Source organism: Amblyomma americanum, chromosome 2 (genome assembly GCF_052857255.1).
Source record: "Amblyomma americanum isolate KBUSLIRL-KWMA chromosome 2, ASM5285725v1, whole genome shotgun sequence".
Taxonomy (NCBI): domain Eukaryota; kingdom Metazoa; phylum Arthropoda; class Arachnida; order Ixodida; family Ixodidae; genus Amblyomma; species Amblyomma americanum.
Window position 1 is genome coordinate 22,177,827 of NC_135498.1, and position 16,869 is coordinate 22,194,695.

General features: G+C 52.5%; 1 protein-coding gene across 10 annotated transcripts in view; it reads left to right on the top strand.

The window, feature by feature from the left end:
- Positions 1 to 581: 581 nt before the first annotated feature.
- Positions 582 to 16,869, top strand: part of Eph (Eph receptor tyrosine kinase) — a 293,268-nt gene continuing 276,980 nt past the window's right edge. For all 10 annotated transcript variants that reach the window (XM_077653432.1, XM_077653434.1, XM_077653435.1 and 7 more), the window contains exon 1: positions 582 to 674. In XM_077653432.1, the coding sequence (XP_077509558.1) occupies positions 587 to 674 (88 nt within the window). In that variant the 5' untranslated portion in view covers positions 582 to 586. The remainder of the gene's footprint in view (positions 675 to 16,869) is intronic.

Here is a 16,869-nt window from a genome sequence, read left to right on the forward strand (position 1 = left end):
GAAGAATAACAAGAATTTGATTCTTTTGCAAGTCCATCGACAGCAAGTAAGTCTTTCAGACCTTTTGTCTTTCCTCCATTCGTTTTAATTATGCAAAATTCAAACTCCCTGTCCTTGGAATGCTCTCTTATGAGCCTTCTCCTTTTCATGTGCCTCGTATCCTGTGATAACCTGTTCCTAGCTTCGAGAGAGCTCTCAGGTCTCCAAATTTGACGTCTCACCATAAACAATGAGCGGGGAGAGCAAGCAAGGGCCCACGTTCTTCGGAGTTGCCTGGCTCGGGAATTCTCCGGTCCGTCGTCGTCTATCTGCGCCGATCTGCCTAGGAGAGCTCCCCGCTGGTCCCAACAGCCCCCACAAAATCGGCCGCGATTTTTCAACGCGAAACACTCCGGGTTTCTTTTTCACCGTCTTATTCTTTCCGCGGGCTCCTCGCCTCCTCTCTGCTACGCCCTCTCTCTCTTTCTCCGGCGGAGCCAATGGAGAGCGCGACCGGAAGTGACGCGCCCCGAAGAAAGGGGCGGTCGCTCGCTCCGGTTTCTCGCGAGCCGCATTCGCCTGCCCTCCCGAGCTGTCAGATGCAGTCATGGCGTCGGATCGGAGGGAGCGTTGGAAATTTGTCTGCATGTTAGCAGTGGTGTTGCCGGTGCTGGTGCGCTCCGAAGGAAACCAAGGTAAGCATCACCAACCGCGGGGTCGTGCCTGGATCTTGGACCCTTCGTCGCTCACGTCGGGTGGTGTTTTTTCGCTGCGCGCAGAAGAGCGGAGAACCGCGGTGCACGCTTCTCGGCACGGCAGGGCGCGTATGTCCGGCGTGTTTCCACGGCGCTCGACCGATGCCCTTGCGGCCCTTGCCAGCCGGTTTGGGAACTTCGCCGCGCTGGTTCCTCTCGCGAGCTTCGCCCGCTTGTTGTGTTTTGTTTTCCGGCGTTCATTCCGGACCGTGCGATGCGCTGCTGTCCGTGGCTCCGTAAGCACTTCGCGAAGGCTTGTTTGCTACCCTGGCCTCTCGTTCCGGCAAACCGTGCGAAGTTGATGAGGTTGGTAGCATGAGACGGTGGCTCTACAAGCCACCTGCGCCAAATCTCAAATGCATTTATTAAACTGCTATAATGGACACCTATCATGCGAAGGCAACACATCTGTTAAGTTATTTGTGATGGTACCCACTTGAAGATATTGAACAGCGTGCAGCTTGTCAGAACCTGTCGGAGGAGCAGTGTAGCTTGAACCGCAGGTGGTAGTATGTTTATGCAAGTTCACAAACCGTAATGTGCGTTATCTCGGAGTAAGACGTTTAGGTGTAACAGGTTGCCTTTAAGTAAAAAAAAAGGGGGGGGGGGGGATATTGAGACGTAGAAGGGGCGAATGATGACTTATTTCGACAGCAGCGCGTAATTGTTATGACCTGCGAGTGCACTCAGTTCTGTGCGAAATTATTAGCCTCTGTGCCGAGAGCAGCGTGCCATGTTTCTCCGTTCGAGCGGTGCTCTGTGGTGGTGTCACACGACAAGTACTGGCGGATCTCGTTCGTGCCACCTGTGCGGTGGGCTTCACCTCCCTGCCTCGGACCCAAGCAAGACAGCGACGTTGTATGTGCTTGGTGATTTCGCTCCTCACGCGTTGAGGAGCGTTTTCCATCTGTGTGCTTTCCAAACATCGGACATCGACGTTCGGATTGTGGCTTCCGCCACTGAGTCGACGACCGCCTGCCCTTTCGTGCCCTGTTTGGATTTTCGGAGAAAAGATGGGCGAGTTGGGATCGCGAAAGCAGTGGTTTTCTTTTCGCCTGTGGGCTGTCGTGAACCGCTCGAATGGCTAAGGTGAGTTAGATGCTTCTCTTTATCTTTGCATGCTTAACGAAGGTCCATATGAAACGTAGACAAGTCATTGCAGTTAACGTGGAGAGGGGGTGAGTGCCGAATGAAAGGGCGGTAATGATTTGTTTAGAAAGTCTCTTACAAAGGAGACCTACAAATGTGTGGTAAATTCTTCGGAGCGATACACTTGGCAGCCTGCCGCGTTACCTAATGGGTCAAGGCGTACAATGTTCCACACGACAAGAGCCTCTCACTTCACGGCCGGATAGGCAGCGAAAGATGGCGCTGGGGTACTCATTCGACACAAGCATCCTAAGCCTCGGTCTGATATTTGTGCGAATAGCATTGTTGTTAGAGTAACTGTTAGGCGCCATACTACGCCTTTGTTTTGTCTGCTTTTCTACGTTTCATTTGGACCACAACTGCTTAATGTTTGAACCTCCTGTTCATAGCTGCATTTTAGCGCAACGCCGTGTGAATATTTATATTTGCGTACATACTGCACCGTTTCGGGAGTGTTTATTTTATCTCGTCGCCACCACATTGCGGGCCTGTTTTTATACATATTGTTCGTTTGTTTCTGAGCATGCACGAGTAAGGTTCGTGCTTCTTTTTCTTTTAATCGTGAAAATTGCTGCGCAAGCTCGCGCTGCCTATTTTTTTTTTTCCTTCAATATCGGAAGGGAAGAGCAAAAAGACAATGATCACGGGATTGTGGTAAATTAAGTCGAACCTAACGGCTGCAAAGCCTGCATGTAAGGTTCCTCGCGCTTTAAAATTTACACATACATTTGACTCACTGGGAATCGTAGACATTCGCCTTGTTATCCAAGCTGCCCCATGGCTAAATTACTGGGAACGCCGCTGGCTTGGTGAGAGCTTTGTTAACAGAGTTTGACAATGGGCCGGAGTTTACGTGCTGTTTAGTTTCACGCTTAGCCAGACACATCGGCACTGCTAGAAATGATGCATACGGCAGTGACCAGGGAAGAACTGGTCTCAGTAATGTGGGCAGAACTGCCATACACATCCAAGAACACCATAGTCCTAATAGCAGTAGCTACCACCAGGGATGGTTCCGAATATTCCCGAAGTGGTGGCGCGAAGAAAAAGAACGAGTTGTGGGCGGGGATTTTAGGACATACATGATGCCACCTTGGTTTTTGCTCATAAACATAAAATGTACAATATGCAGCGAGAAGAGCTTCACCTGCTTACGAGCGAAGGGGCTTAATATGGATTGTGTTATCAGCAAACGACCTTCTCTTCAGAGTTTGAAGGAAGCGCTTGGCGTATTTTTGGTTGTCGCAACATATCTGTGCCACCCTTTTTGGCGCCGTCACTGGCTACGACCGTTCATTTATGGCGACAGTGCCTGTGTCAACGGCTGCCATCGACAGGCTGGCTTTCCCAGTTGTCCGCGCACGTACTACTGGCCCTGTTATTCGTTATCCGTGCCTCTTAGCAATGTTAGTGTTTGGATAAAGTTAGCATGACACGGGTAAGGTCGTTGGACGTGGTGTCATCACCCCCTGGTCGCGTACAAATTTTTATCCCCACCTTCCCTCGAGATAGCTAGCATGCATGCTCCCGTCTTCGCGTCGAAAGTTGGCGCCCTTGCCGTAACGTTGCCGACAAGAAACGGCATCATAACTAGGCCCAACTTGCCGCTTCCTCCTTGGCGCTTGTTGCGACACGACATCGTTCAGGCTACAAGACGGTAGCAGCAAACGCTGCGGCCATCCGGGACATCGGCTTACGTACGGGTGAGCCACCACCGCGAAGGAAACACGGATTACCTTCTCTTCTTATCAACCTAATAGATCGGGAAGCGCGGAGATTTGACCTCGATTTTTCGCCCTAGAGCGCAGTATTCGCCTGGCGTTGATAGTGGTGATGATATGATGATGATGTAGCCGGGCGGGCTTCTAACAAGGGGGCCCTGGCTGGATACGCACACACATAAAACAATAACACTATCAAGCGGCAAATACAAATAAATACCGATGCAATAGTATCGATGAAAACAGTTCTAGTGTCGCACCAGCGTCCACCACTCAGTCACTGGATGGATGGATACGGCTGAACCCTTTAAATTGGGCGGTGGCTGAAGCCACCTAGCCATGACTTATGAAATTTTACTCTTCTCTTGATTTTATCCACCAATCAGATAACCTTCGCTTGGTTACTTCTACCCGCTTAAAATCTACTTTCCCTTCACTGTCCTTAAACCCCGATGCCTCGGGTAAATCAGCCCCGCTGCTTTCCACTGTAGGGTGAAGCCCTTTACAGAAAAGTATCAAGTGTTCAGCCGTTTCCTCCTCCTCTCCGCACGCAACGCACAACGTGTCTATCTCGTGGTACCTGACTCTATACGTCTTAGTCCGATTAAGCTTTAACCTCAGCGCCATCTGTCGTTTCGGTAGCACGGCCACTTACTTGTATTTGCTGCTTTGCGGTTTGACTGCGACCGACAAAATGAGCCTGGCCGACAGCTGGCGCCCTCAAGGTCACTAGCCTCCTGTGGCAATTGAGTTTTGGTTGCAGTGAAACCTTCACTTTTTATTTTTTAATTTTATTGCAAGCAGCGTGCGTTCTGGCATAAAGTATTGATATAGAAATAAGGATTCCCGAGCAAGTCCAGCAAGGAAACATTAACCTGATCGCCGCCAAATGTTTTTAAGACATCTGGCACAGCTGTTTACCATCCCCCTATTGCTGAGAAATTTCAAGTTTATCATAAAACGCCTATCTCAATTAAGCGCGGATGCACATGAATCGATCATTTTATGTTACGTAGAAATTTTTATCAAGTGAATGAAGTAACCACTTTTTAGCAGTCTGCCGAAGGGTTTACTGGCCCAGTCGCTGATTACGTAAAAATAGATGTAGAGGTTTCCCTGTAGCAGTAATTCTCTCGAGTTGGTGACAAAACAGCGGGGCGCTACCCTGCCCTGTGTGTTCTCATCCAGCTTCGGCAAGAATTAATTAAACGTCGTGCCACCATGCGTTCGTGGCCGTTGGTGAAGTGTAGCAGCTGCAGTGTCAAAGCAGCGGCCTGCGTACAAGTCTGCGAGCCTTGTTATCGTATGTTTACGTTTCTTGGGCACACACGCCTTTCACTCCCGTGCAGTCAGAGGCTGCCGGGCGTTTTGGAGCCGGCCTTCCAGATTCTATCTCTGACTCTGAGGTTACCACTTTTCCCTTATCCGCTTCTCTTTCACTGCCAAGATAATTTTTAGGAACCGCAGAAGTCAGGAGCTTCTCGACAATAGACGCTTTTCTTGCTTGTTTTCTTTCTCATTTTATTAAGTCGATCATCGTTCAAGTGTGACCCTTATGTAGAATTTCGTTGCTTGCTGTTTACGCCTGTGGTTTTCTCATACAGTGCGATTTAGTTACGAGAACTGTATTAGTGCCCAACGAGCCCGGTCTTTCGTGCATATTCGCGTCCTTGAAATTCTTGGCCGAGGCCCGAAGCCACTAGACGTTATTCTTTGTTGTTCTGTGCGCTGGTGGTTCCTGGCTTTTGCTGGTAGTTACTTGTGGAGAGCGTCGCGTTGGCAAAACAACGCTCTGGTGGTTGCTGGTAGCGGGCGTCGTGTCGTGTCGAGCGCAACAGCTAGGCGGTGATGCTCCGGCGGCCTCTGCAGAGAGGTCACTCACTGGCGCCGTTCGCAGGCAGCCAGCAAACGCGGTCTGCTGTTCTGCTGCCGGCGGTGCCTCGGAGAACATCCTCCTCCTCTCCTTGAAAAAAAGAAAGAGCGGGGACGTTGGTGAGGGAGGGAGCTAGCCCTGGCTGGACGCGAAACGCCGTTCGTGTTTACCCCTTCGTGCAGGGTGATAAGTGGTGATGGGAGGGCGACTTTGAGTGATTTAGTTTCGATGGGCGGGATTCGCAGTGCGTCGTGCCGCGCGGACCCCGCGAGCTTTCCTCTTCTTCGCGTCTTCCCTCCCTTTCCCCCCGAAGCGTGCTGCTGCCCGGCCGAGCGCGCTCTGCTTTCGCAACCGGAGCGATGTTGCTGCTGCGCTCTCCTTGCGAGAAGCGCCGTTTGAATCCCATCCCGCCTTCGCTGGTTCTTCGCACTGGGCGAACCCGAAGGAGGGGAAGGTTGTTTCACGTTGGGGCATTCGCGTTTTGTTTGTTTCTTTTCTTTGTCGGTCTTGCTGTATGCGCGCTACGTAGCGCTACGCGGTCGCATTTGCGCGCTGGCGCGCGCGTACTCTGGCTTTCGTCCCGGGGCGGAGCGGCACATTGTCTCGCGGCGCGCTCGTCTCTTCGGCCGCATGCGGGGGTAGTTTCCTTTTTGGACCGCGCCTGCGGCTTCGTTTGTTTACGCGGAGTGTGTGTGTGCCCGGAAAGGCCTTCTTGTTGCGAGCTTTCCACCTTGCTTTGCCTTTCCTGGTTCCCCGTGGCTTCCTTCTCCGCGGTGCGTTGATGACTACAGTGAGAGACGAAGCCCCCGCATCAAACGATGCCCGCGCGCGCGCGCGCGCAACTGTCTTCGCCCGCCCTCTTTTTCCACTGTTGGGGGGAAAAAAAGAGCGCGCCTGTTGACGTTGAATGGAGCTGGCGGAGATGCGTGTTTGTTTAGGCGGTGAGAATGGAGGAGAGCTTTTCTGATTGTCTTATTCTTTGACGGCCCCGGCACTGCGGTGAAAGCCTGTTGTGCGCCGTTTCGGAGCGGAAACAACGGGAAGGCGCGTGGTGCTGCGCGGTCTGTTGGATTTGACGAGACGCACGCCCGTTTGAGTCGGAAACTGGACTTCGGAGTCTCTGGACCACATTCACGAAGTTTCGTGAGCGTAAAGCACGTTTCTGTCACGAGAAAAACGCGTTCAGTGCTGCCCTTCGTATTCCCGCGCTGTCAGCGTGATTGGTGACGTCATTATAAAAGCATCGACGGACGGACAAGTCGCGTGTGGTGTTTGTTGGGATAGATGCGTTCCGCGCGGCTCAGCGTCGTCGGGTTGGTTTAACCAACAGCCTCGGTGGCTGAAGCCATTGCTACTGGAATGACGGGCGCAATGTTATTACGTCACATGCTGTAGTTGCCGCAAAGGTCGATGAACTAGTCGTCTGGCTTCTGAGGTCTCGCTTTTTTAGACTCTGGACCGCAGCTGAATGTTCTAATAGCTTGCAACGTGCAGTCGTGCGGGATCGGAATTCCATTTGATGTCCCTTTTGTCTTTTTTTTTTATAAATGTTGCACTCTTTTCATTAACAGAGAACAAGGAGCAGCAGATCAATGGAGGGGGAGGAGAGGGTGTAACTTGAGCGCCATGCTTAGGTATTACACTTTCTCACGATTCTTGAACCTTCACTCTTGAGCCCTCAGCAGCACGGAGATTGAAAGACTCGCAATCACTGCGAAATCGTGTTGTCTTGAGCAGATCCACTTCAGAGAAAGAGGGGAGACCTTGCACGAAAGGAAAAAAGAGGCTTTCAGCGCAGCCTAAGTCACCATGACCTCATGTGCAACATAGCTGTCGTACTGTACATAGTTTATTTGGGAGAGTGAACAGACATCGCCAGTACATTTGCTTATACACGACATGCTCGCAGGAGACGCTGTACGCGACTGACGTTGATGGGATGCCACGTTTTTCAGTATAACGCCCACTTTCTTTCAGTACCATGTGGAACGGAATTGCGAAAAAAAAGGTGCAGCAGGAGTTGGTCCTTTGGGAAGCTATGGTGACTGATTGCGTTGACAGAACCACTAGTCCCTCGGAGAACACCGACTACTCCCTTAAAGGCTAACCACAGAGGAGTCCCCCTCCCCACGGAGTAACCGTTCGTCGGGAAAACGGCGCAGTTTGTTCCATTTCACTCATTTTTGGCTTAGCGCGGAGCAAAACTTCCGATCAGAGCTTCTTCTGTCAGCTTCGAGTTTAACTGCGTTGTGCTGCACAGATGTTCCTGGCGCTGGGTAAAAAAATGGGCTGCTTTCGCAGGCTCCTTCCGTCCTCTCCCGAGACGCCTGTTCGTCGACCTCCTCCCTCGGCGTCTCGTTCTCGGCCTCTCGAGTGTGTGTGGCCGCGGCATCGTCTCCTTGCCGGGACGACGTTGGCTGGGAGCGCGCCTGTCGAGGAGGCCCCTCTGAGAGACGTTATAAATGGCGCCGCTGGCGCGAGGACGCCCGCAGGAGGGGCGTCTCGGGCCGAAAACTAACAATGGTCAGCGCAATTAACGTCCGCCGAGGGCCCTCTCCCCTCCCTCTCTCTCTCTCTCTTCCCCGCCGGCGGCGGCAGCGGTTGTGCCTGGCGTAATACTTACACACACACACACCGTGCACTGCCGCGAAGGAGAGCTCCCTGCAAACTGCATTCCAAACAGTCTCCCTCCCGCCCGCCCTCTTCTTTCCCCGGCTTTGGTGGCGTCTCCTATAACCTCCCCCCCCTTCCTCTGATCCACTGCCGGTCCTCCTTGGGCCAGCCTTTCGTCTATTGCCAGCCGGCAACCTCGGAGCAGCAGCGAGGAGAGCCGGCGGTTGTGCCGTAGCGCGGCCGTCGACTGGTTCATCATTGAACGGGCGCAGATTTCGCCGGCCGTAGCTGATTATAGTAATTTCGTATCGACTCTCGCGTTATCGATATGGACGTCTTTGCCGACCGTGTGTGCGTGCGTGCGTGCACGCGCTGCGGTGTGGGGTGTGGATGTTGTTTTTGGGCAGCGCGCGTCCGCCGCTTGCTCGCCTTTTTTTTTTTTTTTTACCGGAGGGTTTTTTTTTCCTTCCCTCGCTCGTCCTCGTGGTGGCGTCTTCCTGCGCGAGCAGCCACAGTTCGCTGCCATGCACGTGCTGCTTCTGCTGTTGATGCAACGCGAGCAGCCCGGGATGAACAAGAGCAGCCGCCGTGCACCTCTCCTCTCCCTCTCCGGCGGCGATCATCCTCTGTGGCCCGTTCAGGTCACGCCTAGCTTGTTCCCCTTGTCCTCGCCTCGGCGGATGCGTGCGCTTCTTCTTCCACCCCTCGTGTGGGTATTGTACCGCCAGCAAAGAAAGCACCGCTGCGTGCTGCTGCCCGGTCGTCGTGCTCGCATTGTGCGCCCCTTCTTCCGTGCGCTTCCTTTTCCCGCGTCCGGGTGCGGGCGAGGCAGGGAAGGACGCACGCCGCATGTGTGTGCGTATCCCTTTGGCAGCCAGGCACTCTTTCCTGCGTGTCCTTCGTCAGTTCGCACCGGCACTGTCTTTCGCTTGCCCGGTGTGGTATTTTTCTCTCATTAGCCGCCGCGGTGGCTCAGTGGTTGCGGCACTCGGCTGCTGACCCGAAAGACGCGGGTTCGAACCCTGCCGCGGCGGTCGAATTTCGATGGAGACGAAATTCTAGAGGTCCCTGTGGGGTCCATCTTAGTACAGGAAGCAGCCTACCACTGGGGAGGCCTAACTATGCCTTGTGCAAGCGCCAAACACGGAACATCCGACACTGAGCAGTGATTTGAATGCTATGAGGTCGGAGAGAAATCCACACGGCAAGCAAGAAACCTTATTTGAATGCTGACATTTGGTGTAGTTTTCATTTTTAGCGGGACAACTATGGTAGGAACCACCGCTTCCGCCTTACTTGGTGCATTTTGCGGTAAATGATTTTCATCCCCTTTGAACGATGCAGGCTGACGTGCCTGCGCGTCATTATTTCCATTCTCTTAATATTTGTGCACGGCCTGTTTGCTGAACTCCTGTGCTCTCGCGTGGCTGCCTTCTGGCTCCTGGCGCGTCTTCTGCCGTCCCTTCCCGAGTTCCCCCAGAGCTCTCTCTCCCTGCAACCTTTCCTTCCCTGCGCTGCTGCCTCTCTCCCCCTCGGCGTGTCTTCACCGCTCTCCCCTGCGTATCGATCGGGGCAACGCGTCGCTGCCCGGCCGATTAATCCACGCTGCAGTGAGCGCGCCTGCCTGGCCGGCCCGTTGCCCAGGCTGCTGCTTTCTGCTGCAAGCCACCCCGCCGAAGAGAGGCACGTTTCGTTGTGTGCTTTTATTGCCACCTCCTCACTTCCCGTCTACTCTCTCCTCCCGCCAAGTGTTTTATTGTCTTCGTACGGAGATGATTCCTCTCCGTGTTTTGATTCTCTTTCCTCGGCACGCTATATTCGCGCTGTGCGGGCACGTAGTGCGTGTCTGATGTGCTCCCGGCACTAAAAACCCATAGGGATGATCGGTACGCGCTGTATGGGTGGCGTGTGGTATAAGGGAGGCGAGGTGGGAGATTGGGTTTGGGGTGGCTGTAGGGAGATTGAAGGGGGAGGGGGGCAACCAACCCCTTCTGTGTCGTCCGCTCCTCGGTACATAGCGGCCGTGCTCGTCGCCGCTTTGTTGTAACGGCCGGCGCGCCTGCAATTATATTTACATCGAGAGCTAATTTGGAGCGGAACATCCATAACGAGCTGGTCGCTCCTATGCTGCTCTGCCTGCATGTCCCGTAGAGTGGTGGCGCGTGACAGTGGCTTCCCGCCGAGTCGAGTTGCGCTAAGTTTTCTTTCTCTATACACTTTTATTTTTTTGGTGGGCTCGTTTAGCTGATTTTTGGCATTGATTTCTCCACGAATTGCTTCTGTTCCCTCGTTAGTATTGGCGGCACACTGCAGTAAGAAATCGGGAAAGCGTTGCGAAATAATACTTTCACCCTGCGCGAAAGCGCTGTAGCGGCCCTGTGTTGTTTCCGTTGGGGCGGTTGTTCTTACTGCGAGTCGATTTCCCTTCCGCGAGAGGCAATCGATGTTGCAACCGCGTATAGGGCTCCCAAGGACTCTTGTGGCTTAATCGCAGTGTAAGCCAAGTTGTCTTCCGCTTTCTCGGCGGTATAGCTTGGCACCTGCTAGGTCGCGGAGTCCGTAACCTTTTTTCGCTTTACCTATTGCAACTATAACTAAATCACCTCTTCTCCACTCGCACGTACGATTGGTAGAGTGTCTGATCACCTTGCACCAAAGTATCGATTGTACTGGTTCTTTATACATTTGGGCATAAATTTGTCGCGAGACAGTAGGCATGGATTATTGTTATAGCTTTGTGACAAATATACTTGTTACGTGTTTCGTTCTAATCCATTTGCGCCTCGGCTATTTGGGTTCTTTATAACCCCCACCCCCTTCTTAACCCATATGGCCTTTATAAAGGTACGCAATAATATACTCCATCCGGTCTGTATCTTAAATTTGCACATCTGTAAGGCTCTTATCCCAGCCATGGTTTGTTTTTCTACACGGCGTGGTCAGTATTGGACGTTTGAATGCTCCAAGTCTTTCTTTTACCTGGAATGCCTGTACAAGCACGTTTGTCTCTTTGAGGCAAGCATCGCGGGAGCGGATCGCGTTTAGTTGGATCACCTCAGTGGGGCCCGGGGTGTACCGGTCACCGGAAGGCAACGGCACTCTCTCTACCGAAGTCGCTAGCGCCGCAGAGCTAACGGAAGTGGCCCTTCCGTGTAGCGACGCAGCCCGCGCAGATATATGTCGCACGGGCACAGATGCGTTCTGGTTCGCAAACTCGGTAAGGCGCGGGCGAAGGTGTCGAGCGAAGCGCCGCCAATGCAGCGTGAAAAACAAAGCGCAGCGGGCCCACGCGGAGGCGGCCCGAATCGAGTTATCGCGCTCCAGATTCGCGGCGGCGTCGAATGTGCGTACCGAAGAGAAAGAGAGAGGGCGCTAGTGCGCAGCTTCGTCTCGCCCAGAGCACGTGCTTCACCACCTGTCGAACGTAATGTATACGGACGTTTTCCTCGTTCTGGACTCTGTTTCTGTCCCGATATCTGTTCTCCATCCTCCATCCACGCTTTATTTTCACTTTTTATCCCCCCCCCCCCTCGAAAGGGAGTTGCAGTGAGGAGGCGGACGCATTACTCGCCGATGCCTGGCTCATTTTTTCCCCTCCTTTGCTTTCTTCTTTTTTTCTCCTCCTCCTCTTATCTCACGGACTGCCGACTCTCGGTTCCCATAATCGCATTACCGTTTCGTTTTGCTTCGCCGTTTGAGGGGATTAGCAGTTTACGACAACCCGATCCACATTTCGATGCGTGTCGAAAAGCAAGCGCGAAGATTGATCGAGACATAACTTGTGCCGCTTCTGGAATGGCAGGGAAGGTGGGGGGGGGGGGGGGGGGGGTGGATAGTTGTTGAGACAAGAGCTGCAGAGCTGCAGGAGCGGAAAGCAGGTACAGGCGTCGGGGCCAGCTTGAGCCGCGGATTATGATCTTACAGGCGAGGCTTGTTGTGTCTCGCGAGTCGTGTGTGTAATCGGACCGAATCCGCGAGGCGAGAATCGGGTGCTTCGCAGCACCGCCCGAGTCGGACACTCCTTCCTGCCTCACTTTCCTTTTTACTTGTGTTCTCATTTTTTTTTTTCGGCGCTCTGGGGCTTTCCCGAAAATGCGGCGCGCGTGCGGCTGCGCGATTTCGGCGAGTCTCTGCGCCTAACGTTCCGATCGGTTTCGGCTCATTGCTACAGAGATGGCTATCTCGGTTATGCCTTTGGATGTTCCGGCGGGCATAGCAGCAGTTTCGAAAGGGAAAACGTGCGTCCCGTGAACGCCGATCGTACGCTCGAGTCCGAAATGACGAGGGCATGTTTATTTTTTTTTATCTTCCGCGTGTCTGTACCGATTTTGCACGCTCGATTTTGGTAGAGAGGGCCATACTGTGCCTCCTGCCACCCCCCTTTTTCGTATCGTCATTCCATTTCTCACCGTTGCGTCTCTACGTGTCTACGACACGGGTGCCTGCTGGAGGAAGGGGGGGGGGGGGGTGTTGCCGTTATGCCGTATGGGCGCCCGTTGGTCGCCGTCACGGATTCCGTTCACGTCGCCTGGACAAAACGCCGCCGACGCGATAACGGGAGAAAGCGCCGTTTGTGTGGATGCTCGCGCGCGCGGCAGTGGTACGACACGCTGGGGCTTTCGAAAGGCTCTGTTTGTGTGTGCGCGCACGCATAGCGGTTCGTGTTCCCCCTTCACCCCCCTCTCCACCTCCCTTTCATGCTGCTCGGTCGACGGCTCGTTACCGAGAGTGAACGGCGGGAGGGGGGGGGGGGGGGGGGGCGAATCGACGTTGTCTTATCTGGGTCGGCGCTGTCGCCGTTGTTCTTGGGTCTCGGAGCGCGCGGCTGCGGTGCCGGCGAAAAAGAAATCTCGGTTGACCTCGTAACGAGATTGCCGTGCCCGCTGCTCTATTGGCATGCGGCGAGCGGTGAACTGCTCGCCAGGCGGCAGCGACAACGACGACTTGACTGAAACGACGTGTCTCTCGCCTCGAAATTTTTCTGCTCTTGCCGTCTCCATTCGTTGGTTTAACCGTTTTGCTGGGCCTGAGTGGCTGTGTGTTCCCTCTGCCCGTTTCCTGGTCCCGTAGACGTGTTCCTATCACGAAACGCGGTGTTGTTTTCCGACCGCTTTGTGAGTCCTTTTTGCAGTCCGTCTCAGTGTTCTCTTTTATCTCCGGGTTTGGTTTTCCTTTCACTTTTTGTTTTCTATCTTCGAACGGTGTCTTTGTGGTGAAGGGCGCATGCCAACTGCCGATGGAACGCGAGATGTGTGTCTATGTGTGTTTTAAATGTTTTCCGTTCGAACATTGTACTACTGCCTTCTCTTTTTTTTTTTGCCAGCCAGATAATTTTGCATAAGAAAACATACTTCCAGACTTTGCTTTTTGTGGCGAAAAAGAAACGGCAATAGCCTTTTACTGCCACAGTATGCGAATTAGAGGTGTCACATTAACTGGCGTGCCGGAAAAAGACCCCCAGGCTGTCACGGTCTGGGAGGTATTTTCCGCCTCACATAGGTTGCACATCTCTTGATGTCACTTTTATGAGTAGAGAGGGTGCTCATACGCGCCCCGTGTCGTAGTAATTTGCATTTCTATTGCAAGCTTCCTTGATCCACAATGCTCCCATCCTACCAGGCAATCGACGCTATTTCAAAATGCGGCACATTCGGGCTCGTCCTGTATCAGCTGTCATGCGACAGTGGGTGGAGTTGTCCTTTCCAAATTCTAGACAAAGTGCGTGAAAGTTCAGAGCTTGAGGAACTAGTTTATGGAAAGCTCTAAAGAGTTGGCCCCAGAGGGCACTATACCAGCTGTTCAATGGGCGACGCAGCCACGTTCAAACAACGCTGCCAGTACATATGGCGCGTTAATGGCCTCTTCGTCGTCCGAACAATGCAGTCGGAGGAGGCGCAGTGCGCGTTCTGCATGCGGTTGGGTGGCGCGGTGGGCTGGACGTTGCTGTAACGTGGGAGCGCGGCGCAATTGCATCCGCGCGTTCCCACTGTCAAGGCCGCGATCGTCTTCGCCAGACAGAATGCGAGCGAGTGCTCCGCGGCGGCGGTGTGTAGGGACACCGATGCAGCTCGAGCAATGCATAACGCTAAGAAAGCAAAACAGTGTAGAAGCGCGAGTTGGGAATGTTTCTGTGGGGATTACGAAATCGGCATGCGGTAAATTGGGAACGGGCGGCGTTCCGACGGCATTCCGCGCGCGCTGTTTCGAAGTTTAACGGTTTTATGGAAAAAGATGTATAGGAAAGATGTACATGAATTGATTATTACAGAAGGAGGTCCCAAAGTGGAAACTGTCAGGGGGACCTCCTGTATTTAATTGCATATTTGAAGTAAGATAAGCATATGGCAGATAGCAATTACATAGCGGGAAACAGGTGCAATGGAAACTAACATATGAACTAACAGGTTAGGCATGCTAAATTTTAAAAACACATTTTGCAAACACAAAAAGAGAACATAGAGCAAGCACTCAGGCAATAGAAGTCGTACACAATACTAACAGGTTTCATTGGCGTGGCAATTGAAGGCAATTATGCCGTACATAGTTTTTCAAGTTTTTATGGAATTGTGCTTCGGTGCGGAATGATTTGATGATTGCGGGTAGCGAGTTCCAGACAGTGATTGCTGAAAATGAAGCGGTCTGTTTGCCATGATTAGTTTTGACTTTCGGAAGCAAAAGATTATGTTGTTCAGCGAATCTAGTATTATTAACGTTACACAAACAGGAAGCTGTAAATATAGGGAGAGTAGTGCTATTGTGGCGGGCGCGATGAATAAAAAAGTGCCCAATAATCGAAAGGACGTTCAGATTGGGATGGCAGTGAACGCTCCTTACAAAAATTTCTTTAGACAGTCTATAGACTGTCCATAGACTTCTGTCTATAAAGTCTATAGACTCTCTATAGACAAACCCTAGCGAACAGTCTACAGGCAATACATTTAAATCCAGTCGACAGTCTACAGACAATCTATGGATTTATCGCCATACACATTTAGTAGGCTTTTGTCTATAGACTACGAATTGACAAAGAGAAATATCTGTAGGAAAGCAATAGAGTATATAAGAAGTCTATAGAGTGTCTATAGACCATATTTGTAAGCGCATCAAGAGCGTCAGAAGGGCAGCCGTCACACCACACGACGCGCTAAATGGCGTGACGGTGGCGACGCGCCCGCGCGCATTAGCAGTGCGCCGTCTTTGAGCGAAGGCGTCCAATCACATCTCGCCGTTGAACGGATGCTGACGGTGACGGCCGCGTTGATGGAGGCCGACTCTTCTATCTAGGCTTGTTATACACGCCATCTTTCGCTGTGCCGAACCCTGTAAATCGCAAGACTCCACTCTGGATGAAGGCTGAGGGGCGTTCACTGAGCGAGCCAAGGTCGTTTCTCCGCGCTGTGTTTTGCGGCCGTGATCTTACAATGGTGGCACCGGCGATGTGCAACAAACGTCAGGTCTGAGCAAACGCGTCGTGGTGGCAGCGAGGCAACATTTACGTGAAAACGAGCCCATTAATTTCAAAATGGTAGGCTTGGGCGGAGGCCTTTGCGATTAAGCGGCTGACTTTACCTAACAAGGCGCTGTAGCATTGCCCTTCCCCTCTGAAATGTACTTTGTACCTTGAGGGTATCACAAATAAATAAATAAAAAGCATGCACTCAGCGTTTGTAAGCCTCCTGATGCTCACCTGTGCGGCCGGAAACTTGGAAGCTATTCACTCTGAACAAAAAAGAGTAATAAGGGAGTAAGTTGTCCTCTTGCGGACTCTCTAGTTAGAAGACATTGCGCTAATGAACATTTTACTCCGTTTTTACTCCCAAATATGTGTATTCATGTTTAGAACGTAGCGAAAAGCCTCGAAATAGGGATGGGCTATGGAAAGGAAAATGGCAATGGGAAGGAAGAAAGCAGCGTGAATTAGAGAACGAGCTTGAGTTAGTATGAAATCAAGAAGAAATATACTTGGAAATGGACAGGAAATGTAATAGTATAGACAAAAAAAGCAATTGCTCGTCATTATAGCGGGGTGGTTTCTTAGAAAGGAATACGAAGGGAAGGAGGTAACATTGGTGAGCGGCTTTGGGTAGAAATGATGGTGAGCGCTTACCGGAGTTGCTTTTCAGTTCTTGTCGACGGCTTTAAAGGAGGGCCAATGAGGAAGGCCTAAAAGCACTGGGCCTCAGTCATGAAAATGTGACCGCATGCCTGCGTTAAACGTTGTTGCTCTCCGGTTGCTGTCGTGGCCCTGCTTTACGCTGTGTGTGTGCGTGGCTGTAATGTGGCTCGGCAAATGGATAATGAAGCGGTACCGCAGTGCACAACGCTTTTGCACAACCTCCATTATTCCGCCGCTTCGAAGGCGGAGGTCATGAAGGAAAGGCGCTCGGTTGACGGCTCGTCGACCCGCATTCGTCGCTGGCCGGTGCAAGGAGCTTAAATCAAACTCGCGCAGGAGTCAATCTCTTGACACTGGTTACGTAACCGTACAGGGCGGCCGCGCAGTCGGCCGTCCTTCCGCCCCTGCCTGTCATCGCTGCGGGCTCTTGGGAGAGTTCCAGCGTCCCGTGGAATTGCGAAAAACGTTTCCGATTGTTGTGCTTACGCGCGCTTCGGCGTGTTCCTCGATCCGTGCTTCATCGGAACCGCAAGGTGATTTCCCTCGCGTGAACTATTACGTCGGCGCTGCGTAGACAACCGGACCGCGCGGCTGTGGAGAATGGCGGTTATTTGCCTGTCAGCTGCGTGTGCGCGGCTTCTTCTCTGGTACGCGTACTGCGCA